Here is an 18,679-nt window from a genome sequence, read left to right on the forward strand (position 1 = left end):
AACTCAGCACTGGTGAAAGAGATTACAAAATGTAACAAATAGAAGTACATGAGAGAGAAACTGAATGGAAATGGAAACTATGTAGAACCTTTAACAGTTGGCAGTGATTCGACTTACCTTTGCCCCCCAGCACTAGAGGCTGTCAAGACAGATTGGGGCGTCTATAAGCTCCCCTACACATGATGTTGTCTCCAGCAGGAGAGTTATGGGGGAGGTTTGGTGCATGAAGGGATGATGGATGGATGAGGGGGAGAAGGGCATAGTACACAGAGGAGTGGCAGGCAACGAGAGATGCAATGGATGCATGAAATGTAAGTCACACTGGTGGTAGCATGGACAGGAGGTGCTGTACATCACAAAGGCTGCTACTGAGGTTGACCTTCAACAGGGGAAAGAGAAAGAGGAGGAAGAACATTCACAGACACTCAGAGAGGATCATGCTGGGATGCAGTAAACATGCTGGCTGGGCACCTGGAACTCACAAAAAGCTAAAATCTCTGTTTTTTAAATCAGCCATTAAAATGTAAATTATAAAGAGATAAGTTTGTTTATGAGTTCAGGAGCCCAAAACACACGAGAACAAGAATGCAACAAAACATCCAAGAGTAAAACACATTCTGCCTCTTCTCGGTTTGAGGGTCTTACCAGAGAAAATTAGTTTCTCCTTCATCACGTTGAGGTCTCTGCTGGACCTCCTGACTGCGGCACTCAGCATGATTTGTTCAGGGTTGTAGCTGCGCATACCGCTCATGCGATACCTGTGGGGTCACATGTTTGATTAGACATCTTTGCTAGACAGTGATTATGTAACTTCATACTGCTGCCTCTGCTCTAAATACACATGTCCTCTGAAGTCCTAAAATTGTTTTTATGGCTGAAAAATTCTCTATTAAAAATGTCTTGTTGGTAATTACTTCTTCACTAATTGCCTAAGAAAGTCTTTCCAACATATATGATTTGCATTTCAGCAAATACCAATTTTGCAGTGATGCTAAAATTCTGTGGAACAAATAGAACAAATCATTTCACTCCATTGAGGGACTTTAGTTGTGTGTTCATTTAATTAACATTTGTTGGTAAACCCCCTCCCTGGACTGAGCTGTGATGTCAGAGGAATCTATTTCCTGTATGTGAAAACAGCGTCCTTGCTTTAATGAGAACAGCTTTTGATTTCACTTAAATTAACTTGAGACCATTAGTCACAGTGACTTGTGACTAATGCAGAGAGGCATTAAGAAACAGAAATGCAAACAAGCAAGCTTTTACTTCATCAGCATCAGTAAAGCCAATCTTGAGGCACTTCTCCTGATTAATGCAGTACAGTAGCTCCATTTGGACATCTAGTCGTTAGCATTAATGCGATCAGAGATTTTAAATCTACATGTCGACTTAATGCTGAGAATTTGTTCTGTGCTATGTGGGCTGAAAGCATTCATTTATTAGACTAGCATGGGCAGAGACCCTCCCTCTAGAGGGAAGTGACAGCATCGCAGTATGTTTCAGGTGAATGCCTACAAAGTGAGGCAGAGAGAGAAAAAAGACAGAAAGAAGGTGGAGAGGAATCTGATGTCATAACAAAGAAAGTGTGAAAAATAAAGAACAAGAATTACACAAAGATGGAGGAGACAAAAGACTTCGATGAATAAAAGCATGTTGGATAAAGAAAATAGTGAAAGACAAAAGAGGGTGAAAATTGAGAAGACTTTGGGTCCCGAGAGGTGACCCAGTTACCTGATCATGTGATAGCTGAGAGAAGTTGCCAGAATGCAGCAGAGGAGGAGAAGAGCATGCGAATCAGGCAGAGGAGAGAGGGCGAGGAAGAGGCAGAAGGACAAAAAAAAGGACAAAAGAAGGCAGGAGACAAGAGAGGTCAGTTTAGAAGCCAGCAGAAGCTACAGAGCCGAGGCAGGACTGTAACAGAGACAACAGGAGGCAGGTCCATCTCTCTTTAGAATGTGTCACACAAACAGACAAAATCACTCTCCAGCTAAGGAGAAGTCATAAAGGAGGGGAGTGAAGCGAAGATAAAATCTCCTCTGTCACGTCCAGATGAAATACATCATAAAACAATAAAAAACACAAGCATAGGTAATGAAATAATGAAGATTTCTTTACATCTCTTTGATGTTCATTATTAGCAAATAATTAAAAAACAATAACAGCACGAGGAGCTGCATTAATATGTATGAGCTGGCTTTGTAGTTATGTACACAGAGGTGTCTTCTAAATAAAGGGAGAGGCGTTTGTAAGTTAGCAGTAAAAGATATGTTAAAATATGTGTTAAAATGTGTGTTTGGGTTTGAGAGAGAGGAACAGGAAAGATGTTTCCATTTCTTTTCAAATACAGAGTGATTGTACTTACTTCTGGAAAATGAATATTCCTACAACAACAGCAAAAGAGATGAGGTCAGCAGACACCCACATCAGGCAGTATTCATCTGGTCTCTGAAAACACACACACAGAAACACACCAACAGTTACAGTAGGTTCAAGCTTTTCACCTTCAATGGCATAGTCCACCACTAGGTGGCGCTACATGTCAAGAGTCCTGTTTTGAGCCACAAACTCAAAGCTGTCTTAAAAAAATCATTCTGAAAATCAGCTCACACCTTTGGAATAAACTGAATAAAAATATATTGTAATGTTATTTTCACATGGGATACAGGTACTGAACAGTTCTTTTAGATGAGCAGTAGTGTGCGTGCAGCTGACAGGATATGTTGTTTAACACAATCCTTAATATACTCATGTAAAACAACACAAAAACAAAAAAAACATTTCACAAACTAATCCGATGCCTTGAGGATTTAAATTCGCTTCCACTGGGATAAACAACACCCGATGGCAGATTTGACTTGACTTAGCTCCACAGTTCTAACAGACAGTATTACAGATGCCCCAACAGCCTAAACTCTCCCTGAACCACAGCAGGGGGCCTGGGCATCATCCACATGTTGTCATGCAGAGTTCCCATATGTTGGCACAGACGGCAAGAGCAGGCTTGCACACTGAACAGAAGAGGCGAGAGGAACGATAACAGAGAGGCACAGTGTTGGGGATAACTGTGTTAAGAGGTTTCAAGATATGCCTGAACTGGAAATCAGAATCGGGGTTTATTGCCAAGTACATTTACACATACAAGGAATTTGACTTGGTGTATTGGTGCTAAACAATTAACAAGGAAATAAAGCAGAACTAGCAACAACTTAAATAATACAGTATAAGAAGATATTACAATATATAACATAGAATTTAAAAATGTAAAATATAAAATATAAAAAACACAAAATGTACAAAAGGTGCAATGTAGGAGCTGTGTTGAGCACGTGTTATACACTACAGGATGTGCTGCAGATATGATGAATGTCTTTTTTATTGTGCTTAGACATCATATGAGTGTTGACAAATGAAGAGGAGAGCTTGCTTGGAGCAGGAAATAAAGTGACAAGATGAACTATGTTGAAAGCAAGGCTCTATTGTTGATATTAGCTAATCTAGTTAAGTCAAACAGAGGAGACCGGCTGACATCTAATATCATCTACACTGTTTAGACCTGCAGCCAATTTAGGTCTTTTACACTTGCTTTTTGAAATCTTGTTACTAAAATGATCTTCTCCAGGCTTGAAGAAAGAGTGGCTCCTGGATGATTGTAGAGAAAATGTGCTTGATAATTAAGTAAAAGCTGAAAAGAAGCAAAGAACATAAATCTGTCCAGCATGTGATGGATGCTTACCATGAGCCAGACGGGGTAAGGCACCTTATTAAGGATCTGTGGTGCCTCTGAGGAGACTGCAGACACCCCGCTGCACCAGAGCACCGAGTAGAGCCAGGGCTCGTTGACAGTGTAAAGAGTGAGGTTGACATTGCTCTGGGAGAAGTCTCTGAAAGTAATCACACACATTCAGCCAGTCTTCAAATAAAACATTTAGATGAGAAGTAACATATCAACTTTGTGAGTGTTATTGTCCTGACCTGATTTCCTGTGTGCTGGCCTGGTTGTATCTGAGCAGCAGCCTGCTGATGCCAGACTGATCTAGACTCTTAGGATTCAGCTTCTCCAGTGAGGTCTGGATCAGACCAGGGGCCAGCTGTTTCACCATCGCTCTGTCTTCATTTGGAGTCCACATCACCTACAAACAGCACAAAACATAGAACTACAATTACACTTATCTCATTAGAAGTGTGTGAGATTTACATTTCGACAGGGACAGGATCTGAACGTTTTGTATTTAAAGGCTTTACATGTGATTTTTTGATCCAGCAGATGTCGCCCTTGAGCACCAGCATGAAACCAAAACAACTCGCGCTGCATTATTGTGTTAGCATGCTAATGCTAGTGATCTTTATTATGCTCGTATCTTCACACTGCATGTAAATTTACCTGAAATGAGCGTGATCTAGAAACACAGTTAAGCAGTGAGTACAGTATGTTATTCTTCTTTTCTCTAGTCCCTCAATTAAACAACTTTTATACACGAGGGGAGGAGTCAGCCGGCCGTCCGGGCGATGTAAACAAAGTGAAGATAGGACTCTGAAAACTCTGAAAACATCACAGACAGTGGGACTCGGGTGTTACACCCATTGTAGACAGTCATGACTCACAGAGTTATTTTCAGAGGATATACTTGATTTATATTACATTTAACAGTGAAAAATCACATAAAACCTGTTAACAGAGAAAGAGAAACTATAAAAATGGACATCATTATTGCTGGATTCCTTTTTTCATTTTAAGAGAGAGGACAGGACTGTTCATGATGCAGATTGGGTCTAGGAGCTGACATCAGCATTCAACTCCTATATACTTACCAGGCTCTGAGGAATGCCAGACTGCTGCACAGCCTGCAGAGTATCATTGATCCAGCTGTAATGGCAGGGGTGTTCTGGAGGAGGTCTCCTCAGCCTAAACACCACTGTGGTGTTGTGATAGGAAGCCAGTTTCAGAAGCTGCTCCAGGCTGCACACACTCTGGTTGGTAATCAGATCCTTCTCGTGTGGGGACAGCATGTGCACAGTCCAGAAAGGGTCACCCTGAAACACAGGGACAGAGGGGCACATTGTTCATTAAGTGTTTTCATTCTATTCTAGACACTAGTTTGTACTTCATGCAGGTTGAAGGTTAATTAACACACAAATAATATTTTAATAAATTAATAATGTTTTAATGTCCACTCTGCATACAGGAGAGAATCGTCTAAAATCCTGATTGGATTGCAGTATTTAAAAGAAACTGAAGGAAGGGTCTCATGACTCAATGGGCTAATGACCCTTACTACAAAACATTGAACTACTCATAGCTGACACGAGGCTTGAAATAGTTTAATATTTCATCTCATCACCCCAGAACTACCTTTAGGAACCACTGTCCTGCATTGAGATGCTGCAGATCCGTCCAGTTGAAGTAGGAAGCATCAATCGTTGCTCTGTCTGGGAAAACCTTCTGTACATCTGTGGTCCTCTGCAGGGTGTGGTCATGCATCAGGAAAGGCACTCCATCCTCACTGGTGATCAGAAGACGAGTGGGGGGGGGGGGATTCAGCATGATGAAATGATTTAAAGGAAGTCTATGACTCTTATGTTTGAAGTCCTGACTGAGTGCTCTTGGCATCAGTACACATACTTAAATGATGAATACTAAAGTCATTAAAAAACTGGTTATAATCAATAGATATATAACGATATCTGTTGGTGTAATTAATGTGTGTGTGTTGTGTGCACACGTGTGTCTGTTGAAGAAGTGGAGTCTCACTGTCGCTCAGGCTGTCGTCAAGCCTAATTACTCAGCACAGTCAGAAGCTCACCTGTCAGCGGCTCGCACCAACCACACATTGAACCTTACACACACATACACGCATGCACGCACGCACGCTAATGTAAGAATGATTGACAATAAGCATATAATCCACAAGATTACAAAAAAGGGGGCTGAAACCCAGAAAGGTGCACCATGCTCTATAAAAACAACTCTCCCCCTGGTGCTCCATCACCCATCCTCTATAACTGTACATGCATCAGTAGACATGTACTCTCACTATCCTTCATAAACCATGGCCACTTCACTATCCATCCATCCAGCACCCTCACTTCCTCCCTCTTCCTCCAAGTGTGTCTCTGTGATTCAGTCAGCTCCCATTATTATATTAGAGGTATCATGCCTCCATCTAAAGCCTGCTGATAGACTGATCTGCTGCTGCATCACTGAAGCTTGTTCTCAGTTGCTGTAGCTCGGTCCTGTGATGCTAGAAAGTATATGAAGTATGTGTTTATTTACTCTTTTGATGTGTAAATCATATTTACACTTTTTTCTTTTAAAGGGGACAATTTATGAAAAATCATCTTTTACAGTGTTTCTGAACATCTATTTAGGTAACCTGAGTGTCTACTGACCCACAAAATGTGAAATAAACCCATCCAGTCCTTTATTTGTGGTCTGCATAAGTCTTACAACAAAGAGGAAAGTGCTCTGTTTCAAATGTGCTCTCCTTGTGATGTCACAGTGGGATTCTGGTATAAAAAAAATCCCCTCCCCTCCCCTGGTGTCTCCACCCATGGACTCCACCTCCAGCCTAGAACAACATTTTTGCGCAGGTCTGCCATTTGTATTCTCACTACAGAGGAGTGTTGTCTACGGGGAAAACTCAGGGGGGGGGGGGGGGGTCATTACATTTAAAGAGACACACACCAAAACGGAGCGTTCTGAGAGAGCTGGTTTATACAGGGTCACAAACCTCCTCTGGTGCTTGATTCATGTTATATTTTGACCAAAGCACAGCACAGATGTTTCATTTAGACCACAGGGGGCTGTTTGAAAAGGTGGAGAAGGGGGATAATATGTCCTCTTTAATACTAGAGGCCCAGTTTGACTGCGTATTCCCTTGATTATACTTATAGGTGTGTTTTGGGCGTTAACATAAATCAAACCAATCAGAGTGTCAGCACTCATTCCCATTAAGATCCAGGTGCGCCAGTGTTATTTTCGGTGCAGATTTCAGCCTTTATTCTTAAATAGACCAAACTCCAACCGGCTCATTTAGTATCTCTCCTTTCATTTTGCCCCTGAACACATAGATTACACACAGGACACTGTATGAAATACACCAGAATGAATTTATGTTTCATTGAAAATGCCCTCAACATCAGAAACGATCAGAAAGACGCTGTGAATATTTCTGCATGAGGCAGAAAAGCATACCCTTATTAATTATTAAAATCTCCAGAAATACCATCAGGATCTGACAGGATCTATGTAACTAATGTATGCATGCGTAACAGACACTGGGCTGTCTGTATTCATATCTGTGTGCTCCATTATGTGTGGCACTCATTAGAAATATTATAAATCCAGCTCTCTGTTGCATGAGAGCATCTGAGTGTGTGTGCTTCAGCATGCATTTCTGTGTGTATTAGACAGGACGAGGAGAGCTAGGAAAGAAACAGAAACAAAGGCTTTCCGTCTCTCAGTTTTCTGTCACATTTAAGACTGAATGTATGAGCATGCACTGATATTAAACTGTGGCATTTGTGTTCATCCTGTGTGTGTGCAACAGGCTCAGTGGAAGTGCACTGTGAACTCGCCAATGTGTGCCCATCTTTCTAAGGTGTCCTCTTAATATCAGTCTTCAGACCCGGTTTTAGGTGGTCCATGGTTTAGTCAATCTTGGTGTCCTCAAAATAGGGCGAGCCAGCTTTACACACCTCATTTTAAAACAAACACACTCATGGAGGGTGTTTGTTTTAAAAATGTACTTAAAAAGCAAATTTCATGCAAGTACAAGCTATTTAAACAACAGGAGTGCCGTTAACGCCGTTAAAATGAAAATCAGGTAGAAAATACTTTTGAAAAAAGACAATGCGCTGTGGGCCGAGGCACTTGTGACTATATATAAAAAAAGGAATGCATAACAGCAACATGGATGAATTTGATTAATGACATTCAGTCCACTGTGGGCTTTCACTACTGCTCATTTGCTCCAGATGTTTTTGGTAAACAAATGTTTCAAAAGGCAATAAAAGGAATCCAAACAGCAAGGAAGAATCCAGACAAGAGAGAAAAATAGTCTTTTGGCTTTGTCATTCTGCTGTATTGATTGAGACAGAGCGAGAGAGAGAGAGAGAGAGGGAGAGAGTGAAAGTGAGAGTGTGTGTGTGTGTGTGTGTGTGTGTGTGTGTGTGTGTGTGTGTGTGTACCTGATAGTGACATCAGCCTCAAACCCAGTGACGTTCATCTGCAGAGCTCGCTGGAAGGACCACAGTGTGTTCTCAGGAGCAAGCTTGGAACAAACAGAAACACACGAAAATACAAAAAAATTAAAAACACAAAAGAATGCATATCATCACCATGACCTGGTTTTAATCAATACCAAGCCAATAGACATTACTAACTAGAAAAGCTTCCTCCTATGAGTCAGTGACTGGGAACCACGTGATATAAATGACTCTGGAATCAATCAATCTGGGAAACTGAGTTGAGTCCTGTGATTTTGTTTCTCTTGGCCTCTCAGGGGCACTCCTAATTTTAGATTCCACTGTGAATATCAGTCACTTTACACAGAAACCATAGACATCAGGTTGTTAGGGAACATATGAGTAACTGTGATGAGTAATCAGTATTCACCTTCGCTTTTTCTTCCAAGTGTTGCACAATCCCTGAATGAGTGTTAAGCCAAGTTCATAAAACCTTCAGCAGGTGACGTGTAGATGCAAGAACAGAAATCAAATATAAAAAGCTAAGTGTGCTTTGGTTTGCATAAATCACATCTTTGTTACATTTTGATACATTCTTAACAAACAGGCTCAAACAGGCTTTTTAATTCTCTCTTGGAGTATAAAAGAGACATCAGTGAATGTGATCAAAGCAGTCTTTCATGTGTTTGTCTTTCTAATCAATCTCCCATTTGTTTTGTCTATGCCATGCAGAAGTCTGTAACTCCTGCAGAAAATATGTCACTGCTGTATATTAAACAGAGGGAGCTCCAGGCTTTCACTTTGTTATGCTTGTGGACTAGTTTCAGTTGTACAACAACAACAGGGTCACAAATAGACTAGAATAGCCTTGGGAAGGATGGGGAAAGAAAAACTGTTTTTTAACAAGGTAGACAAATATCCTGGAGGGAGGCAATTTTTCTTCTTTCACCTTCATTTTGGAAGGAAATAACCATGACCTGCAAGGGCTCCACATCATTTACAGTACTGAGATTTAGAGGTTTGACACTCTTTGGAACCATTATAAAGATGCTAAACGTATGTGCAGTGTTAAAGCATATGTAATATAACTTCTTGTAGGGGGTTTGTTTCATATTACCACATTTGGAGTGGATGATCGAGGTCATCTGACTCACCATGGGGGCTCCCTGGTGGCCAATGACATCAGGGCGTTGTTTGAGGGAGTTGCGGTCCATTATGCACGGGGAGGTGATGTAAAGAGGTACCACATAGAGTCCCAGTAACACAGTGAGATACAGCAGCATGACCACTACCTGAAACACTGAGAGGAGACAGGACAATAAGATCCTGAAACTGAAAAAATAGATAAACTCTTTTGATAAACATTCTTAGTTGCCTTTCTTTACTAAAGTTAACTTAAAAACAGAAGGTACCAACGTCATGTCTGTGTGCAAAAATGAAGTTACAGTTTCAAGGTCAGCTCCTGAGTGGAAATGAGTAGACAACTCGTGTTACACACAGGGGACTGTGTACAGACACACACACACACACACACACACACACACACACACACACACACACACACAGGTGCAGATGGGGGTGAAATGACTTAGACAGTGAGCACAGAGAGTGCACAGCTTTATTAAAAACAAGGCAGTGAATCTGGGAAATAAAACATTGTATCATCGTCTTACTGTGTTTATTTTCTCTAAGGACAAAAAAACGCCCACAAAACCAGACTTAATCATAACCCTTTGGCATCTCATCATCTCATACAGTACAAAGTTGTTCAAGGTAACTTTTGGAGACTTGTATAGATGCACACAGAGCAGAGGAACATATAGGTACTGCTATTTCCCCTGGTGGTAATATTTTCTTTCAGTCCAGACCAGTGTACTGGCCCACACGTCTATTTTATTTTTCAATTTATTTATGGCTGTGTCTGATTAAAATGGCTTAAAATAAGCTGCAAAGTCAGTAAAGTAGCTGTCATGCTCTCTGTGTTGTTCTCCGATTTACAGACGCAGATTCGACTGCTCGTCCCTTTTTTTTTCTCTCTCTCTCTCCAGCCCGCCTGTTTGTAAACTGAGCACGCTTCATAATAACATAAAGCGTGCATGTGTTGTATTACGACTTTATGTAAGAGGTAATCATGCTTAGGCGCGGTTAGTCCTGTGCAGTGTGACCACGGGCCGGCACAGGAATGGTGCAGCGGGGGGCCAATCGAGCTTGAGTATGGCACGGTACGGATGGCCAGTGTGACCGCAACCTGAGAGGGATTATTTTTGAATGAGACTCCAGGATTTTATTGGTTATTGTTAAGGGACTCTTCTATATACCAGCGCTTTTTGCAGATTGGATAACAAAACAGATTACCCCATAGGTTTCTATATTTATAATAACTTTGTTAACAATTACACTAAGACTACTGCATAAGTGACACTGACCTCAAATTAAATTCAAACGTGTGCAATACTACATACACCCTTAAGAGAGAGTTAGAATAAACACAAAGAACTGCTATTCACCAAAATGAAAACTAATCAAAGTGTCCTGTCTGGAAAACACCACATGAGCCTGAAGGAATGTTATCTCTGACACCCTGGGTGGAGGTCCTGGCCTCTGTCAACATAGTGTTAATCATTTACCACTCTTCCTCTATTTGTATTTGTGTTTCTGTGTAGCATATGGTTACCACTGGTGAGGTACGGGTATGTTGTACTCTGTGTTGTAAATGTAAACATACTTGTTTTTTCTGAGCGGGCAACCTGTCCAGCCACAATCCAAGACAGTGCTGTTACTGCAGCAAGAGCCCCGATGTGCAGGAACGGCCCAGTAGCCTGGACAGACATATAAGAGAGAGTAGAGATCATAAAGGCATGGTATATTTAAAAGAAAAAAGGAATCAGGGCAGTAAAATCAGGGTTTAGGAAAGAAGTTGTAGCAGGCAGGGAAAAAAAAAAACAAAGACAGAGAGGCATGGCATTAAAGACATTTTCTTTTGTCAAGACACTTAATAATAAAAACATTATAATCATAAACATACCTCATTATATATTAAAGGTTTGTATAATTTCGATTAACAGTTTACTAACAGATCATTTGTAAAAACACAATCACTAAATAAATACATGTAATAAAGACACAAGCATAAACATGATGCTGATAAAGGAGCTTGATAAAGAGAATAGTTTCAGAAGGTTGTACAGTTATCTGAAAACATTCACACAAAGAAAGAAAGAAAGAGTCAATCTGTAAAACAGTTTATCATGAACCTCTCTAGGTCTGTATTTAGAAATAAAAGACCAACCCCCTGTGTAAGATAATGCTCAGTTTGGGCCTAACCCTTAACCCTAACCTAAATCAGAAGAAGAAGAGATGGCAAAGCATCAAAAGTGGATATGTTGCTTTCCTGTGTTTCAGTCTGCTGACCTGTAGGGAAATGGGGATGACATCCCACTCTTGACCCCATGTTTGATTGACAGATATTACCCCAATGATGGTGGTGAGCAGAGCAGTAGCCACTCCTATCTGTGTGAACAGAGAGGGACAGATATAAGAGAGACTGTCACTATGGATTAACACATGTACGCACCCACAGAATCACAAACACACACACACTCACGCACCATAACCTCAAATAGCCTCCAGCTCTTTCACACCCCTAAGAGAGTTCGGTCCTTGTGTTTGGTTTGTTGATAACATTTTAGAGCAGGTCATTTAATGGCCTTTCACAATCCTCCTGGGACAACACCATTTCAAACTGTAAGTTCAGGATGAGTTCAGCTGATCAGCAATGAATGAACGCACATGCAGGCACCAAGCCTTCACATAAGAGTATAAACAACAGCTCCACATATACACAAACAGAAACACACACACACAATACAAACAAAGACACAAATGGAAAAACTCTCCCACCCTTGTCTACCTTACAATTTTTACCAGCTAAACAAACAATTATGCAACCAGATGACAATGACAGTTACCTTATGGATCCAGTGCAAATTCAACTGTTGCCCAAGTGCAATGTGGCAAAGTGCTAAAACCTGGAACCAAAATAAAAATAAGAGCGACACACACACACATAAGAGTTACACTTTGAAGAACAAGTCTCTTTCGTCACAGATCTCAACATCTCTACATAAATGTTTGTTTTATCAGTCAACACATGCAAACAATTCAAAATGTGCTGCTACTCACTACAACTATTAACTACATAATGATCGCATTATGTATAGAACCTCGATGGAGAATATTTGATGCAGCACTGACCATTAAAAATGCAATGTAGGTGAAGCCAGCAGCGGTGGTGGCCAGGATGGGAACAGTGCCATCACTCCACTCCCCGGAGCGGTTGTAGAGGAACCTGCAGGGACAAAAGAGTGAATGACATTTCACATGCTGGGAGCTCCCCTGCATTGTATAATTACTTACCGGTGCAATTATCTGACATTTTAGCTTTGTTCAAACCAAAAGGTGTCTTACTAGTTTTACAGCGATATTGTTGAGGAGGATATTAACGGCTGTGTCCAAATCTCACCATTCAAGGTTTAACCACAACACAGATTGGTTACATTTTTTGGTTACTCTCTCTCTACTCTTTATTCTGCCTGTCTCCTTCTACAATAAAAAAGGTAAAGAAAAAACTCAATAAAGAAGATAGGATATTAATGGAAGTGTAAAAGCTTGTACCATTAAAGTCTTTATATGTGATTTTTTGATCCAGTAGATGTCGCCCTTGAGCACCAGCATGAAACCAAAACAACTCGCGCTGCATTGTTGTGTTAGCATGCTAATGCTAGCGATCTTTATTATGCTCGTATCTTCACACTGCATGTAAATTTACCTGAAATGAGCGTGATCTAGAAACACAGTTAAGCAGTGAGTACAGTATGTTATTCTTCTTTTCTCTAGTCCCTCAATTAAACAACTTTTATACACGAGGGGAGGAGTCAGCCGGCCGTCCTGGCGATGTAAACAAAGTGAAGATAGGACTCTGAAAACTCTGAAAACATCACAGACAGTGGGACTCGGGTGTTACACCCATTGTAGACAGTCATGACTCACAGAGTTATTTTCAGAGGATATACTTGATTTATATTACAGTTAAGTGTGAAAAATCACATAGAAAGACTTTAAATCTATAAAATAGTTCTTGAAGAAAAGAGGAAGGCTAGTTCAAAAACAAATTCATGCTAAGTTAACACTTAAATGTGTTTATTTAAAGTCTTTGAATTAAAGGCAGGCACATATCAAGAACCCTCAAGCATTAGCATTTATTTTTTGTACTAAACTTACACAGATACAACAAAGACAGCTGACTCAGTGGACCAAGACACTTTAAATATGCCACAGGGAGATATGAGTTAATTAAACAGGTTGGGGTCAAACCATTCCCCTCGTGTTTTATGGGGAACTTAACGTTCATTAGAAAGAGAGTAAGGCAACAACAAAGATACATACTGCTCCACTTATCACAATTGTTCTTTCCTGCAAACACTTGCATTTAGACATAATGTACACTGACACACAAAATGGTACATTGTCAAGCTGCGGAGCAAAGACAAGTGAACAAGTGCACATGTGTATTTAGATGTGACAGCTCAGTCCCATTGCACTAATTACTTTCAAAGCCTTATCAGTGATTCAGCTGGCACAGAGCCACAGCAGGGTCACTTAGAGCAGATGCTAACAGGCCTTTGTGAATACATTTATACTGCGGGTGGACTGAAACACTCCCTGCTGCTAAATCACTGGAATGCACAAGGGCAGATATGTCACTTTCAGTGATTATATGCTCAACCCTCCAAAAAAGCAGGAAGGAAAGCAGGAAATGTGTACATGTTCTATCAAGGGGAGGCAAATGTCTGCTGACCAAAACTGACCTCCAGAGGTGAATGAACACTGGTGAGATTGCTGATGAAATTGGAATGGGTTGGCTGTTTGGGGATAAGAAAACAGTGGAGTGACAGGATACAATGGGGACTTAGATACTGTGAAGGAATGTGAGAAGAGACAGCGGAGGGCAAAAGAGGACTATGAGAGGAGGTTATAATGGTGTCAATGTAAGAGTTTACTGAGAGGGGGAGGGGGGGGAAAGCTGGAGGGAAATATGTGATTATGGGACAGAGGTGCAACCCTTTTGTCTAACAGCATGTACTCAAACATGCCACACATTTATTTAGAACAATTGAATTCATTGTTGTCAAAAAAAACTCTTGGAAAGAATGTGGGAAAAGCTGTCTCATTCAGGGTTGCAGGATACTAAAAGATTGCACATTCAAATGTTTTCTTTTTGTTTTGAATGGTTTGTTATTAACTCCTTCTCTTCTTCTATTTTCTGAAAGTCAAGTGTTGCTGAATTTTAGTCTCACCTTTAGTATAGAAAAATAAATTGGTTTCCTTTAGTTGTACGTATGGCCCAACGGATATGGAATTTTTGGGACCAATATGGAATTTTGGGGTCGACACCAAAATCAATATTGGGGGGGAAAAATAAATCTGATTCAGATATATCGGCCATTATCTTTCTTAGATCTATGTTCAATATGTACAGACAGAAAGATATAGATATACAAATTTATCACGTTGATCGCTCAAATGTGGATCAAACACTTTTGGAAAAGATATGTAATGAAGACAAAATGGTCACTCAACTGGAAAGTAACTGTGCATGTACGTGCATCACCGCCTGACACTCTGGAGAGTGATAATGCTTGTTCTAATCCATATAGCAAAATCTGCTGGTAACAGCCAGAAAGATAACTGCTAGTGTAATACAATGATGCTCAAAATAAATCTTGTAATATCTGCGCAAAGCTGCGATAAAATTAGCCGATACCGATAGCCACTGGATAAGCTAATATCGGCCGGCTGATTAATCAGTTCGGCTCTAGTTATTGGAGAAATCGGCATCATGTTTTGAAACATTCAAATAAAACATATTTATAAATTTAAACGTTTGATATGAAGCTTTTGGTAGCCCATTGTTTTTTGTCAAATAACCTTGTGGTCACATGAAAATTGCACGGGTTGACCCATTAACAGAATAAAAAACATTGGGTGAGCCAATTCTGTTACATAATGGTATAATCTGCGGATGTCTGGGTGGTATCTGTTCGGATTAAGGCAGAGGACAGATTAAACTGATGATCCAGGAAATAAACAACAACAGACATAGATAGAAGTTATTTGCAGACAAAACAATATGGTTACCTGTATTTAGCCACAGTGTGACCTGAAGTGAACCTTCAGCTCAGTCGTGTACTCACCAGTTGAACTCATTATAGTCGTTATGTGCCTCCCACCAGAAGTAGAACCAGACCAGCAGCAGAGAGAAGGTGAAGAGGAGGATGAGGGACCACAGCAACTCCCACTGTGCACGCAGACACACACAGTCACACATGGATGAATAAAAGCATTTCATTATTTTTATGGATTCAACAGAATTGACTAAGAGGACAACATGAAGGATTGCTTAAATTCATTTAATGGTAGTGATGCAAACGCACTGCTTCCCAATATGACAGTTAAGGCAGGACAGCTCTAAATGCCTTGGAAAAAGGGGATTATATTATTGAACGTCATTGGAAATGAAGCTTTAATTGTAAAACGTTTTTATAAATCAAAACAACTTTTCCAGAAGTTGAAGAGTTCATTAGAAGTAATCTTCGTATTACCTTCATTGGGAACATAGTGTCAACCTAACTGCTGACCTTTGCACAGAGTATTCCCTAATTCACTTTGCTCATTATCCAGGAGTTACTTTTAATAAAAGCAGACTCATTACTGTTCTCCTTTGGCGTACACTTTCATACCAGAGTAAATCTTAAATTGGTTATATCTTCAGATAAAAGAAATAGGAACACACTCAGGGGGATGAATCCATGCATACATAGTAATACCCAACTCAATATTTCTAAGCCTCCTTTAAACTCATCCATAATTTAAGTGAGACTTAAGAGAGGAACCTTATGACCCATAACAAAGGAGAGATAATTGCTCTTTATCCAAAAGAATCCCAATGCACCAGAAATAGGGTGACCATACGTCCCGATTTGACCGGGAGCGTCCCATTTTTAAGCTCTGTGTCCCGAGTCCCCACAAATATCTCTAAAACACAAATATGTCCCGGTTTTTAACAAAACCAAAACAATACACCTTGCTTGCAATGACTGTCCGTATACATGTCAATCAATGTCATTGACAAGGCTCTTCTTATTTTAATAGAAAAACATCAATAATGCACCACGAGTCAGATACTAAGTTCAATACTGATTTGTCTTTCAAGTGTTAATCATTTTCTCAGCGTTTCAGACATTGCCTAGCTGGCCAGGCTTATCATACTAACAGGACCTGCTGCGTGATCACAGTTAGGCTAGCTGTCATACTAAAAAAGGAAGTAAGTGTTTTTTTACAGAGCTCCAGGAGAATTACAGCTTCCTTATAAAACATACCTGGCTATGAATATGTGTGTTTCCCCTAGGTTTACAGCTTTGGGGGAGGGGTGCGGGCAGACGGATGCTGACACAAACACTTGAAGGAATCTTGGTGTTCATGCGTTACTTTTAATGACAGATGTCCTGTTCAATCGGAAAGGTATCCTTAAATGACTTCTTGAAAAAAGAAGATTTTTTTTTTTTTAATTAACTTGACCTTCCCCCGTAATATAATGGTAGGGGAAACACTGAATATGTTACATTTTGCACATACTGCAAGTGTCCATTTTCTGTCCCTCACGGTGGAAATGCTGACAAACAAAGGTGTAATGAAATGAGCAAACACCAATATTGGATACAGGCTGGAAGTAGAACTAGTGTGATTAACATCAGTGAGGCAAACAGGGCTGACAACCAACTTAAAGAAGCTGCTCAGGAAGGCACCTTTACCTACCTCCTTGTGTGAGGAGGGTAGGTCACTAATCCTGGCCCAATGTATGCAAGCATCTTCATAAACAAAAAAGTTAGTTGTCATAATTTAAACTGAATTAGCAAAACTGAGAAGCTAAAATTCACTGATTCCAGATTTTTCCATTTAAAAGGCTTTCCCTTGTTCTGCTTTACATCACTGTTAAGTGTATCTTCAGGGACGTAGACTGGTGGTTGGGCAAAACAAGTAACTTGAGGATGTGTCTTTAAGCTCCCAGAACCCAATACTCAGCAATGTTTTTATTACAACATATGAAGACATCATTTGTTAGTTTGTAGTTTAACCTCATGTGTCATGTCGACTGTAGAGTTAAGACACTTCATCAATCTCAGCACATCAGCTTGACTGCACTATTGTTGTTCACCAAGAAGAGGGTAATTATGCCCTCGTCCAGCAGATCAGACAGGTAAGACAATCTCTCTGACCTGCTTATAGCTGGTCCCATTCCCAGAGTGCTACACACACTAAATGCTTAATATGGAAGTTTTGAATCATGAAACTATCAAAATCCTCATCCACATTAAAAGTAATGTCATGACCTCAAGCTTGTTTTAAAAGCTTTCCAGCATGCCAACGCTGAAACCCGGGGTCAGACTTAATAAGGAAATCAGGATGGCATCAAAAAAAGTGTTATTTTATTTCTGGGCATGGTTCTGTGGCATGATAGATTGGTTGTACTAAAAAGCAAACAAGCCTGGGGAATGCTGATTGAATCCACTTTCATGTTTGGACACGGCTTCAGAAGTTTAAGTTTTATACAAACCTTCATTATGTAAGAATGTGCTTTTCTATCAGATACTATGGGCACCACATCATTCCAGCAGCAGGTGTCTGTTTCTTTACAAAATAGACTCTAAGAGATAAAATCACTCTTTCCAGAAATAGAGAAAACAAACTGATAGTGTGGGCCTGTAAGTGTCTCTCTTGATTATTTTGACTTCCACTGCAAAGGAAAACATATTATTACAAAGGGTACAGCAAATCAATTGCAGAGATAATTGATCTGGGTGTCTGTGGGAGGCAGCTTTGTCTGTGTGACAGGCTCCCTCTGCTCATTGATGACAGAGCAATGACCTTGGTTCCCATGGCCCATAATGACTATCTGGAAACACCTGGGAGATCTAACCTTGCTCCTGAGAGAGGACATTGTTCACAACCATCCCCACCCCCACCCTCCATTACAGACCCTTTCTTTCTCTGTGGACTATGAAGCATGTGAGCTGAGACAAAACTAAAAAAAAAAGGCCATAATCATAGAATTTAATACACTGATCAGAAGTTCATGAGGATATCTAGAACCTTTTACTTTGTACTGGTGTGAACTAATACAGAGTATCAGATATAGAAAAAATGACGACAAAATAGTCTATCTTTTCAGCTCTGCTGTTTCCATGACCACTTTGCACAGGATAAAAACTTCATCTAAATGACCTATCTCAGTACTCTAAACACAGCACAAGGAAAATTAAAAGGGTACATATTGTAACAACCAGTTTACCAGTTTACCAGCTCTTTGTTCTGATGAGATTTTTTTTTTTTTTTTTTTTAACCGTAGGTCTTCTGACTTTGATTTATAATTTTAATT

General features: G+C 40.2%; 2 protein-coding genes across 5 annotated transcripts in view; one reads left to right on the forward strand and one right to left on the reverse strand.

Moving 5' to 3' along the window:
* LOC132980014 (P2X purinoceptor 5-like) overlaps window positions 1-18,679 on the forward strand; it is a 103,066-nt gene that overhangs the window by 49,627 nt on the left and 34,760 nt on the right. The window lies entirely within an intron of this gene.
* Window positions 1-18,679, reverse strand: part of gdpd5b (glycerophosphodiester phosphodiesterase domain containing 5b) — a 46,719-nt gene that overhangs the window by 1,416 nt on the left and 26,624 nt on the right. Inside the window, exons 3-17 of one of the 4 annotated variants that reach the window (XR_009674125.1) lie at window positions 15,438-15,541; window positions 12,439-12,532; window positions 12,153-12,212; window positions 11,596-11,694; window positions 10,910-11,003; window positions 9,339-9,484; window positions 8,188-8,270; window positions 5,351-5,501; window positions 4,810-5,031; window positions 3,973-4,130; window positions 3,734-3,881; window positions 2,363-2,445; window positions 1,732-1,746; window positions 646-758; window positions 118-379 (exon numbers count right to left, since the gene is read on the reverse strand). Coding sequence is in view for 2 of the 4 variants with exons in the window: in XM_061045866.1 (XP_060901849.1) it covers window positions 646-758; window positions 1,732-1,746; window positions 2,363-2,445; window positions 3,734-3,881; window positions 3,973-4,130; window positions 4,810-5,031; window positions 5,351-5,501; window positions 8,188-8,270; window positions 9,339-9,484; window positions 10,910-11,003; window positions 11,596-11,694; window positions 12,153-12,212; window positions 12,439-12,532; window positions 15,438-15,541 (1,570 nt within the window). In the remaining 2 variants the exon portion in view is untranslated. The remainder of the gene's footprint in view (window positions 1-117; window positions 380-645; window positions 759-1,731; window positions 1,747-2,362; window positions 2,446-3,733; window positions 3,882-3,972; window positions 4,131-4,809; window positions 5,032-5,350; window positions 5,502-8,187; window positions 8,271-9,338; window positions 9,485-10,909; window positions 11,004-11,595; window positions 11,695-12,152; window positions 12,213-12,438; window positions 12,533-15,437; window positions 15,542-18,679) is intronic. The other 3 variants (XR_009674126.1, XM_061045866.1, XM_061045868.1) reach the window with 3 other exon arrangements.

The sequence above is a fragment of the Labrus mixtus genome, chromosome 9 (assembly GCF_963584025.1).
Source record: "Labrus mixtus chromosome 9, fLabMix1.1, whole genome shotgun sequence".
NCBI lineage: Eukaryota > Metazoa > Chordata > Actinopteri > Labriformes > Labridae > Labrus > Labrus mixtus.